General features: G+C 32.3%; 1 protein-coding gene across 1 annotated transcript; it reads right to left on the reverse strand.

Annotated features, from left to right (window-relative positions):
- Window positions 1–1,382: 1,382 nt before the first annotated feature.
- On the reverse strand, window positions 1,383–9,165 carry LOC101205892 (riboflavin biosynthesis protein PYRR, chloroplastic). The gene is made up of 9 exons (XM_011661919.2): window positions 8,654–9,165; window positions 6,909–7,043; window positions 6,688–6,787; window positions 6,223–6,348; window positions 5,799–6,112; window positions 4,975–5,094; window positions 4,621–4,866; window positions 4,330–4,455; window positions 1,383–1,744 (listed from the first exon to the last, which is right to left on the reverse strand). The coding sequence occupies exons 1-9, from the start codon at window positions 9,023–9,025 to the stop codon at window positions 1,514–1,516; spliced, it is 1,770 nt and encodes a 589-aa protein (XP_011660221.1). The 5' UTR covers window positions 9,026–9,165; the 3' UTR covers window positions 1,383–1,513.
- Between the last annotated feature and the right edge of the window lie 4,431 nt (window positions 9,166–13,596).

Genomic DNA, 13,596 nt, shown 5'->3' on the forward strand with positions numbered 1-13,596 from the left:
TAAATGGGGACCCTTGTCATTTGAAAAATGGTTAAGAGTTTTTTGAAACAAAGAATTCTTTAGAGGATAATTTCATACAAAAATTATTTGAAGAAACTTTCTTAGAGAAAAAAAGTTCTTTAGAGAGAGTGCTTAGTTGGACGAATCTTGCCAAAAAACTTATGTGAAATGTGAGTTTTTCTTACTATTTTCATTACCTTATTGTCTTTACTTTTCTAAAAAAATTTATCTTAAGCAAATCAAATATCATTATTAAACTAAACTTAGTTGGAGGTTGCATTTGGTAGGGATTTAATCCAATGATCCGCACTTCATAGAACAAGTAATTTCTTTGGTATTTAAAACCCTTAATTTTCTTTTCTTCTCTTTTTAAAAGATAAAGAGAAAGAAAATAAAATGTAGGAAAATTTTAGTATTTTTTTTCTTTTATCATCATTTAAAAAAAAAAATTTAGTCTTTTTCTTCCTTCTAAAAAATAGGAAGAAAGAGACATAAAAAAAATGTTTGTTTTTTTTATTTATCCGTATTTCATTACTTTTTTTTAAATCCTAAATCTTAACCTTTATATTTTTCTCTCTAAAATATAGAGGGAAAGAGAGGGTATAAATTTTTTTATAGTTATTACCATTATTATCGTTATTACCATCATTATTATTATCATCATTTTTTTTATTATGGGTATATTTTATTACTATTATGTTTCTTTTCTTTTTCTTCTTATTATTGTTTTATTTTTATTATGATTATTCTACCATTTTTCTTTCTTTCTTTATTTCTAGAGTCTGTTATTTCTAGATTCTCGAGGTGAGAGATCAATATCTTTGAAAGTCCGAGATTTGATCTCAAGAAAAAATGAATTTAATCAAGTGTTTAAAAAAAAAATATTCAAAGACTAGTTTATGATAAATTTTGAGAAATTGTAATAATTTCTCTATGAAGGTGGGAAACTTTTCTTCAATATATAGTCTAATTAATGAAATATTATTCCACTTATTTTATGAGATCATTGCTTCAAATATTAAAGTAGTGAGAGATGAAATAACACATTAGTTTTAAAATAAATTAAAAAATATTTTCAATTTATGATTTTAAATTTGGTCACCGTTTTTCTAAATGAGTGTTGTGGGGTGCTAATATCTTTTCCACACACAAATGACTTCCGAACTCAATTCTATTTTTCACAGACCATTTTTTTTAAAAATTGTTTACTTTATTTCGGTGTCCAATCACACCGTAAAAAAGATTGGTGATAACTTCTATTTTATTTTTAAAATAGTTCTTTTGAGGACGTCAGTGTCGTCTCGAACATGTGGCGGCACATATAAATATGTATAAAAAGATTAAATCAAACATGTAACTGTTTGGATTTTAAACTCATTTTATAAAAAATGTTTTTAGAAAAATGTATCCTTAAAAAAATATTCCTTTTATAAACAATCCAAACGCACCATTAATTTTGTATGCAACTTATTTTAATTAATTAAAACATGCTTTTAACTTCTCAACAAAATCGTCACAAAGGACTGAGGAACTCGACTCTGAGTTTCATCAACAACCTCCCCAGATAATTTAGTCCTTCTCCAAATCGGCCTCCGCCCCAAACAAGATCATGAGGTGATGATTCAACTAGAATAGATCCGGCAGTTGATAGCAACATGGATTTCAAAACAGGATAACTCGAAAATTTGCATTTAAGTGCTTTGTACATAACATCAAACTTGGCAGTTTCCCAATCAGATCTCACCTGCAAAGAAAATTGGAAGTTTGGACAAAGATGATACTCATAATCGTCACAAACCATACATTTTACTTTTTGCTGTTCCATTTTGCTGTGGAAAATAAAGTCCTATAAATTCATGAATAATACCATTTAACTCATAAAATTGTTTTAAGAGAATTATCACTATGTTCTCCACCCCTGTCAAACCTCAACCTTTTAATCTTCTTATCTAATTTGATTCTCTATTTTTTTTTTTCTTTTTATATTTAAAAAACATACTACTAACATCATCCTTTGATTTTAAAAGATAAATTTTTGTATATCTAAAAAATTATTCTACAAAGGAGATGATAAGCTAAATCAGTATGAATCTATTCAAGTAATTTTGCGCTCCTAGTAATGACTGTTGTAAAAGTTTTTTTTTATTGAATTTTGCTTCTACACATACAAAACATTTATCATTTTCACGTGATTTAGATGCTAGAATGAGATGTGATGTTCTAAGTTTTTTTTATTGAAGCAACATTCGCATGGCCTAATCTACCATGCCACAAAAATTAATTGATTCAACGATATAAACAAAACTCAAAGCAATTTCATTAATCTTAGAAGCAATATTAACCATGTTTAGAATAAAAGGCAGCTAAATACCCCTGATTGACAAAGTTACCATTTTTCATTAGAATAGCCTTGTCAGCCTCTAGTACAATTTTAAACCCAACTCGATTCAACAAACTTCCAAATACCAGGTTTCTATGTAAAGAAGGTATTTACAAAATATCACTCAAAAGTAAAGTTTTTCTACAATTTGGTTTTAAGAGAGCCTCCCGTTTTCCAAGAATCCCTACACTAGTAGAGTTACCAATGAACACACATTCATCATCAGTTGTATCTTGGAAATCGTGAAACAGCTCCCGACACTAATACAAAGACAAGCTCTCTTGACGTTTTTAAATTGTCAAGAGACCCTATTGTTGACGGTTTTAAAAACGTCGTTGAAGCCGGTGTCAAGAAAGCCAAAGTTCTTGACAGTTGATAAAACGTCAATAATAGATAACGTTGACGTTTTATAAACGTCAAATATACATATTTTCATGACATTTTAAAACCGTCAAGAATGGACTTGTTTATGACATTTTAAACCCGTCAAGAATGCGCTTGTTTATGACATTTTAAAACCGTCAAGAATATACATATTCATGACGTTTTAAAACGGTCAATAATGTATTTGTTTATGACATTTTAAAACCGTAAAAAATGCAATAGTTTATGACATTTTAAAACCGTCAAGCATGATAAAAAAATCTAATTGGATTTTAGACACTAGAGCATCAAGACACTTTTGGTAAAATCGAATTTCCACACCTTATGCATCTTTAAGCTTGCACGTGTTCTGCAAATTAAATCTGATTGACACACGACGTACGGGAGAGATCAGTTTTGCATATACTAATATAAGAGATTCCACACTATAAGATTGACTACAAAGTGCATACTCGTTAATGCTTCTCAACCTTGCAACAACAATTGCATGTGGGCATGAAATCTCCACGTAGTCGAACTTTTTACATGTGTATTGACAACTATTAAAGTTGACTATACTATCCAAGTGATCGTCCTTTAAAATGAAGGGTAATTGTAATTGATGACTATTTGAGGAATAATAATTAAGTATATAGCAACTTTTAAAAAAAATTGCAAATATAGCAAAACTATCGCTGATAGACTTGTATCACCGATAGACTCGTATGATCTATCGGTGATATACCAATTTTTACAACATGATCTATCAGTGATAGACTTAATCATTGATAGCATTTGACAAATTTTGCTATATTTGTAATTTTTTTAAAATGTTGTTATATACTTAATTATTTTGAATTTAATTGCTAAATTTGCAACTATCCGTAAAATGAATGTATGACACTCAATTGGGCTTACTTGTTACCGTCTACCCATCTCGAACTCTTCTGCCATTTTGTTTTTCAACATAGACGAAATATAATTGAAGTACCACACCGTTGCTTGACATGTTGTCGTATCGTCTTATAGTGTGGTGGACTCAAGTCCGTCGTTCTAAACTCATGCTCGCTAGGTGTTGTGTTACGACTCCATTCTTGAACCCATGTAGTTCTTTCCAAACAACTATTGAATTCAAACTCCCTACCCACTCGCTACATCATTGAAAATCTTTACTATTGAACTATCATTGAAATTTGTTGCTAAATTGTTTTTCAAGTGGTAAATGCACAATGCATGGACCGTATTTGGGAATAATCAGGCTTACTAAAAGGAAATTAGCGTTTATGGCTTATTCTTCTTTTCTTCTTTGCTATTTCCTATTTATGTATTTTTCTTAGGGGTTTCTTTGAGGTTTACTTATTCTCCTATGTAAAAGGTCATTATGTACTCTAAATTATTCTGAATATTCAATACCTTATATAAAATTATCATGGTATCAGAGCTTAATGTTTTATCTCATTGAACCCTAGCCACCACAACCTTGTCCAATCTCTGGATCTGCCGATCCAATTAGCGGTTGATGGAGGCAGAATCAACAATAATGCCCTTATTGACAAAAAAAATTAATCTAGAAAGAAGAGTCATACCAAATCAGGATGTTGCTTCTGCAGTAACCTTGCAATCCTTGTTGCTTCCTCAGGACTACTCGCTGATTTTATTTTCTCCACACATTCTTGAGCAGAAGGATCATCAACCCCAACGAATTTGTGTGCCTATACACATTAAAGCATCAGAATTCTCATTATTAAAAGTTGACAGTATAATATAACATATATGAGTGTAGCTCAATTGGTTAAGCAAGGCGTCAAGAGTTCGAATTTTTCACCCTATGTATTTGAAAAGAAAATCGATGAGACAATAAGAGCAATGACGAGTACCTGATAGTAGTGCTCAACAGTCATCCAAGTACTATAATCACCAATTTCATCAACGATATGAATTGAGTGAGGTGAAAAGTTCGAAAGAGCGCCATAATTATCCCATGTATTGTAAAAGGATATTATACTCGGTTCGTAGGAAACAACGGTTGGGTCGACTGCTAAGGTTTCATCGCGGGATGGGATAATTGGAGCAACATCTGATATAGGTTGAAGAAATCCACTGATCATCATGTCCTCCTCAACCTGTGAGGCAGAAATGAAGTGGAGACAAGAGAAATATCAATCAATATATTAATAGAAGCAAATTATAAATATTTTGGTAACAATTGAACAAAATCAATGAAAAATAACCTTCTCATATTGAACATCAATTAGTTCCAAAGCTTGAGTCATCTCAACCATCCCAAGTTCACCAACTGGAGATGGTGCATTCCTTCCCCCAATAATCTTAGGAGCAACAAATGCAAAAACCTGAATTGAAAAATAGGTCTAAATGGCTGGTGATCTATAAATATATGCAAAAGAGTAAATTGCATGTAGAAATGCACAAGAGAATGTCCTACTAAAGGGTAATATCATAGAATTGAAACCATAATAAGCCACAAAAGTGAGCTTAATTTATGGTGTACATAACTTACTAAAAGAAAATTGGACAATTTCTCGATTTATGCATGTCAATTGTCATATTTTCGCAGGAGCCATGCTCACGCAGTCAAAGTGTTCTACTTGACTGTACTAGTTAGTTTTACTCAACTATCCAGATTTCCTTATGGATGTGATTCAATTCAAAAGTCAGTTACAAATATTACAATTGTACATTACCACATTTGGAACTGAAGAATAAAGTGCCGTCGAGTAACCATTTGTTTTTCTAAATATTGTGTTCATTTTCTCTCAATTTCTTGATAGAAGAGTTGAATTTTTAACTAAATTATAAACACAAAAACAGATTTTGAAGAACAAATTTTTTTAGTTTTCAAAACTTGTTTGAGTTTTTGAAAACAGTGGTAGAAAGTAGATAGCAAAACAAAGAAACTTTTAGATGGAAGTATCTATAGGCTTAATTTTTAAAAACAAAATAATTACTAAAAATAGTGCCTCAGGATTCAATATCTCTGAAGAAATGAAAATCTAAAATCTAAAGTAACAGAACAAGTGTAATAAATGATTAGAACCTTATGTACTATTCCAGATGCAATGGCTGAAGCTGCGAGTGTTCCTCCACACTCCCACAAAACCGAAAGATAGCCTCGGTCATGAAAATATTCTACTACATCTCGAGGGTTTAGATTATCGAACTCAACAACTTCAACTCCTTTGGATGCAAGAAGTTTCTGGAAACTTCTTGTAGCCCCCCTTTGTGTCAAAACCATGGTTGGTACACTACTTGTATCCCAAACCTTTGCTTCTTCAGGAAGATCAAGAGTCCTTGACATCACGACACGAACAGGGGTATGTCCACCACCATGTCTTGCAGTTAGTTTGGGATCTAATGCAGAGGACAGCACAATATTGACCAATAAAAGAATGAAGAACCATTAAAGACTTGTGCGATACTCAACAACAAGAGACAGTTACAGCAAAAATGGTGAAACTTACCATCCTTTCTTATGGTGTTGCCTCCTACTACAATAGCATCGCTTCTTCCTCGTAATTCAGAAACCCGATGTCGAGATGTAACGCTACTAATCCATGCTGAATGACCAGTAGTGGCAGCAATTTTTCCTGATAAGTAAAATAAAAGCACATAAATTCCAAATAGATATTCGACATAAAATTAGTATCAATCTAAGATGGTAAATAAAAAAAAGACACTTTTGATGACCCTACATTGGATAATGAACAAACCTCACAATCTTTTTAAGATAATGGTTACTCCTTTCATTACCAAGAATTTCATGTTTACACAATATTTTCATCTCCATATATGTTGGAATTACAATTAGTAAAGTGAATAGAAGGCTAAGGAAATCCATACTCTCCAAAAGGAGGAACAAAACACACTCTTACCCAGTCTACCCATCCTTTTGAAATAAAAAAGGGTTATGAAACTGTAATACTAACCATCAAGGGTCATGGCATATTTAAGCACAGAGAAAGGAACTTGAGAAGCAGCTTTACAAATCAATGGAGCATTAACAAGGAGGCATGCTTTTTGAGCTTCCTATACAAACAAATGAACACTGCATGAAGTGATGTGTAGCGAATAAATGTGTCAGAAATCCAAAATGAATTGTGAGTTCAAAAATCAATCATAATTCATTTATTTTCCAAATATACTTTACCTCAATGTCTCTACTCTGTAAGTCCTCTCCAAGAACATCAACTTGAACTCCTTGACTTCTTAAAGCCCTCACAGCATTTCCTCTTAGATGTTGTAAAGGATGCTTCATTCCAACCACTACCCTTTTAATCCCTGCCTAAATGTCCAGTCACAAAACTTTGAGAACAAATAAAAACAAACAAAAAGAACTCATTCAATGAAGGAATATTTCATACGATGTTATTCGGTTTTATCAAGCAAACATATTTGTTAGGCCTTGAATTGTGAATATGTGTGTTAGCAGGGGACGTGCCAGCGGGCTGGAGGTTATTTCGAATTACTTTTTGTTTGTTGTGTTATTGTCATGTTTTGCCCTTCTGAATATAACCGTAGTTCTTAGGGAGAGGTTTCATTGTTAGACATTTTGAATCAATGATTGTCACAAGTGAGACCAAGAGTCCTTACACATAGTTGTATGCAGTACAACAGCGCTCGAATTATTATATTCAGCCTCCCAAATTCCTATTAGTTGCTGTAGCTGAAAGAGTACCAGTCACTATTACTTTAGTTTTTCAAACTTGAATGTAGGCAATCAGAATTTGAAGGTTCAAACTGTTAGGGGCATTTGTTAAGGAGAAATGAGAATGTTTAAATTTGACGATGCAATGGTCGATTGAAAATTTATGTTAATCACAAAGTTTAGATAGTGGGGTTGAATGTCTTCCTTCTCAGCAGTGTTCGAGAAAAATCCAAAAAGATGTTGCTCAAAAGTAGTTGGTAAGTTCTCTTCTCTTAAACCGGTATCATGTTACATAGCATATATGATCCCCTAAGCTTTTAGTTTTATTTAAGTAATGATTAATCGTTTAAGGTTCGGAATGTAAAAGTTTAGCCGTTTCAATTTAAGCAACTTAATTCATCAAATTTTATGAACAACGATGCAAAACGATTTGTCTTCTAGTTTAAAGTTGGTAAGAATTTAGTCTCTATATTGAAAAATTCTACCAAAGCTGTAAAGACAAGTTTGACATGGTGGCTACAAGTATCTATTGAAGACTAGATTGTTATAAGTTTTAAACAATAGAGATTAGATTGCAGTTAGCTAGTAAAACTTATTATCTGCTAACTAGACACCAACTTATTGATTAATACCAACAGTCGATTTAATATAGGTCCGAGGGAGGTTCGAGCCCTCTCAATTTTATGTTCTTTAGGTAACATATATATATAAAAAACTGAAGAAACACCAATACTAGAAGCAAAGCTAGCTCGGAGTCGGAGGTATGAATATCATTTAACTCCTCTGGATCGAACTTCAAGCCTTACACCTTATAAAAAAGGTAGTACTGAAAAACTGTTTGTTTTTTTTATGAAAAGAAAAAAACTGGGCTGCACCCAATTAAAAACTGCCACGTGGAATTTATATTTTCCTTTTAAGAAAAGAAATATTGAAACTATTGGTTTTTATGTTTAGGAAAAATGTATGTATGGGCTTAGGTGCAGCCTTTTAGAATTCAAATGTTAGTTAGAAAAAGGTGAAAAACAGCATAAAGATGAGGTTGTTTTTAAGAAAATGGCTATCAATGGAAGTTGAAGCCTTAATTGTAGGTTGAATTTTGAAAATATGTTGAAAGTAGATAATTGTTTTGAATGGTCAAAGGACTGAAAATAACTACATCCTTCAACAAAGCACCTCCTCCCTCTACAAATCTTCACATCCTAAGCTAACACAGATTACTATAGAGATGGATTAGGCAACTGCCGAACCTGGACCAAAGCAGAAACAGCAATGTCATCGCCGGCGCATTCACTGGGCTCCAGATTAAGAAACGCTGTACCTCCACGGCAGTATTCACCGGCTTCTTCCACAGCCTGAACTTCAGCCGATTTGGTGCCCTGCCCAAAGAGGAAGCCCTGCCCGGCAACAGCGCCGGAAGGAGTAGCGACAATACAGCCATAGTTGGGATGTGGAGCTGTGAATCCGGCTGATTTATCGGCGATCTCAGCGGCGCGGCGGATGAATGTGGATTCCAAGGAATATTGAGATTGAGAGAGGGAAGTCGTAGAGGTGGAGATCGCCGCTGCTGCGGGCCTTGAGAAACAGATTATAGGGGAAGAAGGAACTAAAGAGAAGATCATCGCTAAATGTGGCGGTGGCGAAGTCTTTCTTCTTCCTGCACCTCCGAGAGAGTGAGACGAATGTCAATGAAATGGCGTCGCCGGAGTTACATTTTTAAAGCCGTTTTTAACCGGAAAGAATAAATTGTATACGTGAAAATAAAATATAAATAAATTAAGAAAAAAACAATCTCATATTTATTTTACCAAAATAAAGTTTGAAATAAGATATTTTATTAAAATAATGTGATTTAAAAAATAATAGGGTTTGAAAACTAATTAAAAATATAATGCATGAGAGGAGGCCGAGCGTTCGTTTATTAAAACAAAAAAACAAAAGAAGTGGGTGAGTCTCCTTCCACTCAATCATGTAAATAGGTGATGTAAATAGTATTGAGTGAGAAACTCTATATCCCCTTCCACTCACTCAGCAGTTAGTAACACTATCACAACTATTTCAAAGATAGATATGGCTAATCAAAATCTCCCGCTTAATCAAGTTTCTCATCAATCAACATACTAAGGTAGTAAATTGGAGGATCTCCCCCTGAATTACGTCCTTCATCCAGACATATATATAAGAAAGTTCTTTAAATCATCATACTAAGAAGCTTGAACTTCATATATCATAATCTCAGTACTAATTGATGACAGATACAAGAAGCAGCAAAAAATCACACCATTAAGAGAGAATTTATGTTACACCCCAATCCGTAAGATATCCAAAACGTGGAACTATAGCCTATAGGATGCGATTTAGGTTAAATATTGCTATTGGTTTATCGTTGATTTTATTCTCAACTGCTTTTAAACTACTAAGTGATAAATATAACGTAACACAACAGAAGTCATAACTTAACTTTATTAATAATAGACGTTTGATACATAAATACAACACCTTGACCAAATAAATGATGCTCAACTATTTCAAAAATGAGAGTCATCTCGTTGCAAATCCTTCAACCGTCTTCTCTAATTGGCCTAAACACCTCATCTTAAAAGATGAGATTGTATGAAAGCCTTTCGCAATATCTTTTCATAATCATTTCGCAAAAATAATATCAAGTCATTTAAACACACCAACAAATCATTTCATTTCGCCAAAGATTCCAAATCACTCTCTACGCTAGGTCACGTAACTTCACGTTTAGACTATTGAATCATCAACATCCGAGAGTATCTTGATTCATCCTTGTTGCTCAAGTCGTTAAACAATATACGCTTCTCAAAGCATAAGTCAGCTTTATCACCACGTAGTCTCGTATACTCATGGTGGCCTTTAACTCTTTATGTACACATAAAAGTTAGCACCATCTCAAGGAAACAACTAATAGTTTGAAAACCATTTATAGTATTGAAATCATAATCATTAAATCATGCTTTAAAACATATAAACTTTTCATAGAAATCTCTTTTAAAACATTTTTCATTTGAATTTTTCTTTCAAATCAGTAAAGAGAAATCATATAAGTTTTTACATCAATTCATTTGAGAGAAAACACTCACAAAACTTTGAAAGAAAATCACTCACCACATATTACCAAAGATCCTCCTCTTTTTGTGAAGCATTCTTGCGGAACAAACTACTGCACTTAACACTTTGTTTTTCTTCTTCTCGCCAAAGCAAAACAACAGTATTTTAGCTTTTTTTTTTAAAATAAAATCTTTTTTGCTTACTTAATGATCAAGTCCTCCATTTATAGAACCCTTAAACTAATTCAGTCATGCTTAAACTCTTCTTAGTTCGCCAGCTTCTGCTTAAAACTTTGCACGTGTAAATTTAATATTTAATCTAGCTATGCTTAAATCTTAATCTTACATGTTAACCCCTGTCAAATCATATTGAAATTTTCTTCACTAGACCTTTCTTCTCGCGTAACTCCATACCAATAATAACTTCAACCACTTAACATTTCTCGCGAATAACCTTATCGCGTGGTTACATTTTTACTCCAAGAAATCTTCCTCGCGAACAAACCAACATTTACTTGCATAGAACTCTTATTGTGAATTTAAACTTTAAGGCTTCCTCATAGACTTCTTCTCCACAAAACACTTGGTTCTTCTCTCGAAGACTACCCAAAACGCCCAGTCTAACCGTTAGTATTTTTTTTTTTACTTCTTAACTTACGTGAAGATTCTTTCTCTTGAAAGTATTTAGACTTATAGATCCTACCGCAAACCCTTCTTTTCTCAAAAATTTCTCGCGAATTAACTTTTTAATCATAAAACTTGTACTTAACCATAAAAGATTTTATCTTTTAGTCCTTTCTACGGATTTAATCAAAAGCCAACTTTTTAATACTTAGCCAAATTTTACTTTTTAACGCGAATGCTTATTTCAAAACGCCTTTTCTTATCCAAAACACAAATTTCCAAAACACTTAACCTGATTTTAAATTCTTATACTCAAATTAGAGATGGGTCTTGGGTCTTATAATTTACACGCTTCTAGTTATGCAAATGACTAACTATTTTTATCGAGAAGTTGTTCTTTGTTGTCTATCTTCTTACACGACAACATCGTTACCGAATAACTCAACTCGTGAATAATATCCATAGACATGAATAAAGACCCCAACGAAAAATCTTGAATAAAAAAGAAAACAATGATTTGATTTTTAAAAGGGAGTCAAATAAAAATTTTGTCCCAACAAAATATTCTTTGTAATTTTTCTTAATGGAACTCTTTTCTCCACGTCAACTAAAAGAAAATTGAAACTGAATAAAGCAATATTCACGGGCTCACATAGGTTCTAACAAACTCCCCATTGGGGGTTTTGGAGGCCTTCTTCAAGAGGATGCTTGTGAAACAACCTTTGATTTGGCTAGAAACAGAGTCATTGGAGGCCTTGATAGGAAATGTAGATGACACAGGATGCTCTGCAGTCTTCATGCACAGAGTGAGAAGACTCAGATGAGGATGATTTTGGAATCTTGCTTATTTTTCACTATCGTATCAAAGGATTCCGAGCATGAATCATCTTGTATCTTTTAGATTTCACATATGCTACATGAGAAGTAGATGGGGTAGACATCTTGTATCTTGTTCATCATCTTCAGACTATTTTTAAAATAAAATAAATTGTGAGGATATAAATTTTGATTTTGACAAATCATAAAGCTGAGAGTAGATTTTGAAGCAAAATTTTCTAGGTAAAAATAAAACTAAAAGAAAAATAAATTGAAAACAATGTTTTGTATAATTTAATATTTTATTTCCTTTTGATTTCTGCGTGAACAACGCCGTCGTTTATCAATAATTTTCTATTTCTCGCTTTCTTCTTTCGTTTTGGTATATAAATTAATTCCAACAAATCTTTGGACAACAAAATCTTTTTAAAATCTTTTCAATCTTTTTACTCTTTTTTTTATATTGTTTAATACTTTGTTCCATTCAATATAGATGCATCTCTTTCGTAAACAGTTTGTAATGTAATATCTTTGAAAATTTTAGAAAAGTAAAAATTAGAATATTTATAATATTTTACATTAATAATTATACCTTTTAACCATACTTTTCAATTAGATTACAAAAGATTATTAAGCAATAAAGTGTAATTTCTCTTTAAAACGAAATAATACTTCACAAATCATAAGGCTAATCTCTTATATCTACAATTTTGAAGATATTTTCAAATATAATATAATAAATTTGTGGATTTTATAAATGATAATTTTATATTTTGTAAATATACTTGTCTTCTTTTAAGCGTGATCTTGAAGAGGGTTGTGAAACAATTGTCATTTCTTTTGAACTTGATTAATTACTAGAAAAATACTAATGGATGAAGGCATGGGGCATGTTGGCAAAATCAATCATTTCACGAGGAAATTTCTAGTATTACATATTGCTTTGTCACTTCAAAAGTCTTTAGCAATTATGAGATGTCTATGTGATTAATATTTAAGAAATGAATAAATCATTCATGACATATCAAATAATCAACCAATCATCTTTACAAGGATATTTCCAATACTATGTAACACTCAGTAGTTGTATAGGTAGTCATTAATAGTGATCACTAAAGTTGATTGTTAGAAACAGTCGTACAAGCTAGTCACAATAGGTGGTGGTTATCATTGATAATGAGCATTAGAGGTAGTATCGGTGATTGATGGTGGTAGCCTGTGGATGGTGTCATTGGAAACATTGAATGAAGAAAGTTAATTCTTTTAAAATTTAATGTCAATTGTGAATAGTGCTACTGTGGCAAAAAAAAAAGAAAAAAACTACAAGAATTTTGTTCACAATCTCTTAGACGCACTTTCATTTTATATAGCTCCACAAACTTGCTTCAAACATTCCAATGAGAATCCTATTTTAGGATTTTTGTGGGAAAAATATAGGTCTCATTTTAAAGACATGAGTGTAGTTCATTATATGTGTGGAAATGAACGAAGTGTGTCCAACTCACAGCTTACAAACCCCCATCCATCCTAAACACAACTAAATACTTCCAACATTTTTTTTTCTTTTTGGACCCAGAAGAACTCATCAAACATTAATAGTCTGTCAATCTTTGGCATAACCAAAAACATTCTTCCATCATGATTATTAAGAAAACTAGAAAGCCAAGAAAAATATACAG

Source organism: Cucumis sativus, chromosome 1, assembly GCF_000004075.3.
Source record: "Cucumis sativus cultivar 9930 chromosome 1, Cucumber_9930_V3, whole genome shotgun sequence".
NCBI classification, from domain to species: domain Eukaryota; kingdom Viridiplantae; phylum Streptophyta; class Magnoliopsida; order Cucurbitales; family Cucurbitaceae; genus Cucumis; species Cucumis sativus.

Coding starts and splice junctions, on each gene's coding strand:
- LOC101205892 (XM_011661919.2), bottom strand. CDS start 9,025: ATGATCTTCTCTTTAGTTCCTTCTTCCCCTATAATCTGTTTCTCAAGG. Junction 7,044..8,653: donor CTGTTTCTGCTTTGGTCCAG/GTTCGGCAGTTG, acceptor CTGGACATTTAG/GCAGGGATTAAAAGGGTAGT. Junction 4,867..4,974: donor TTGATGTTCAATATGAGAAG/GTTATTTTTCAT, acceptor TCTGCCTCACAG/GTTGAGGAGGACATGATGAT.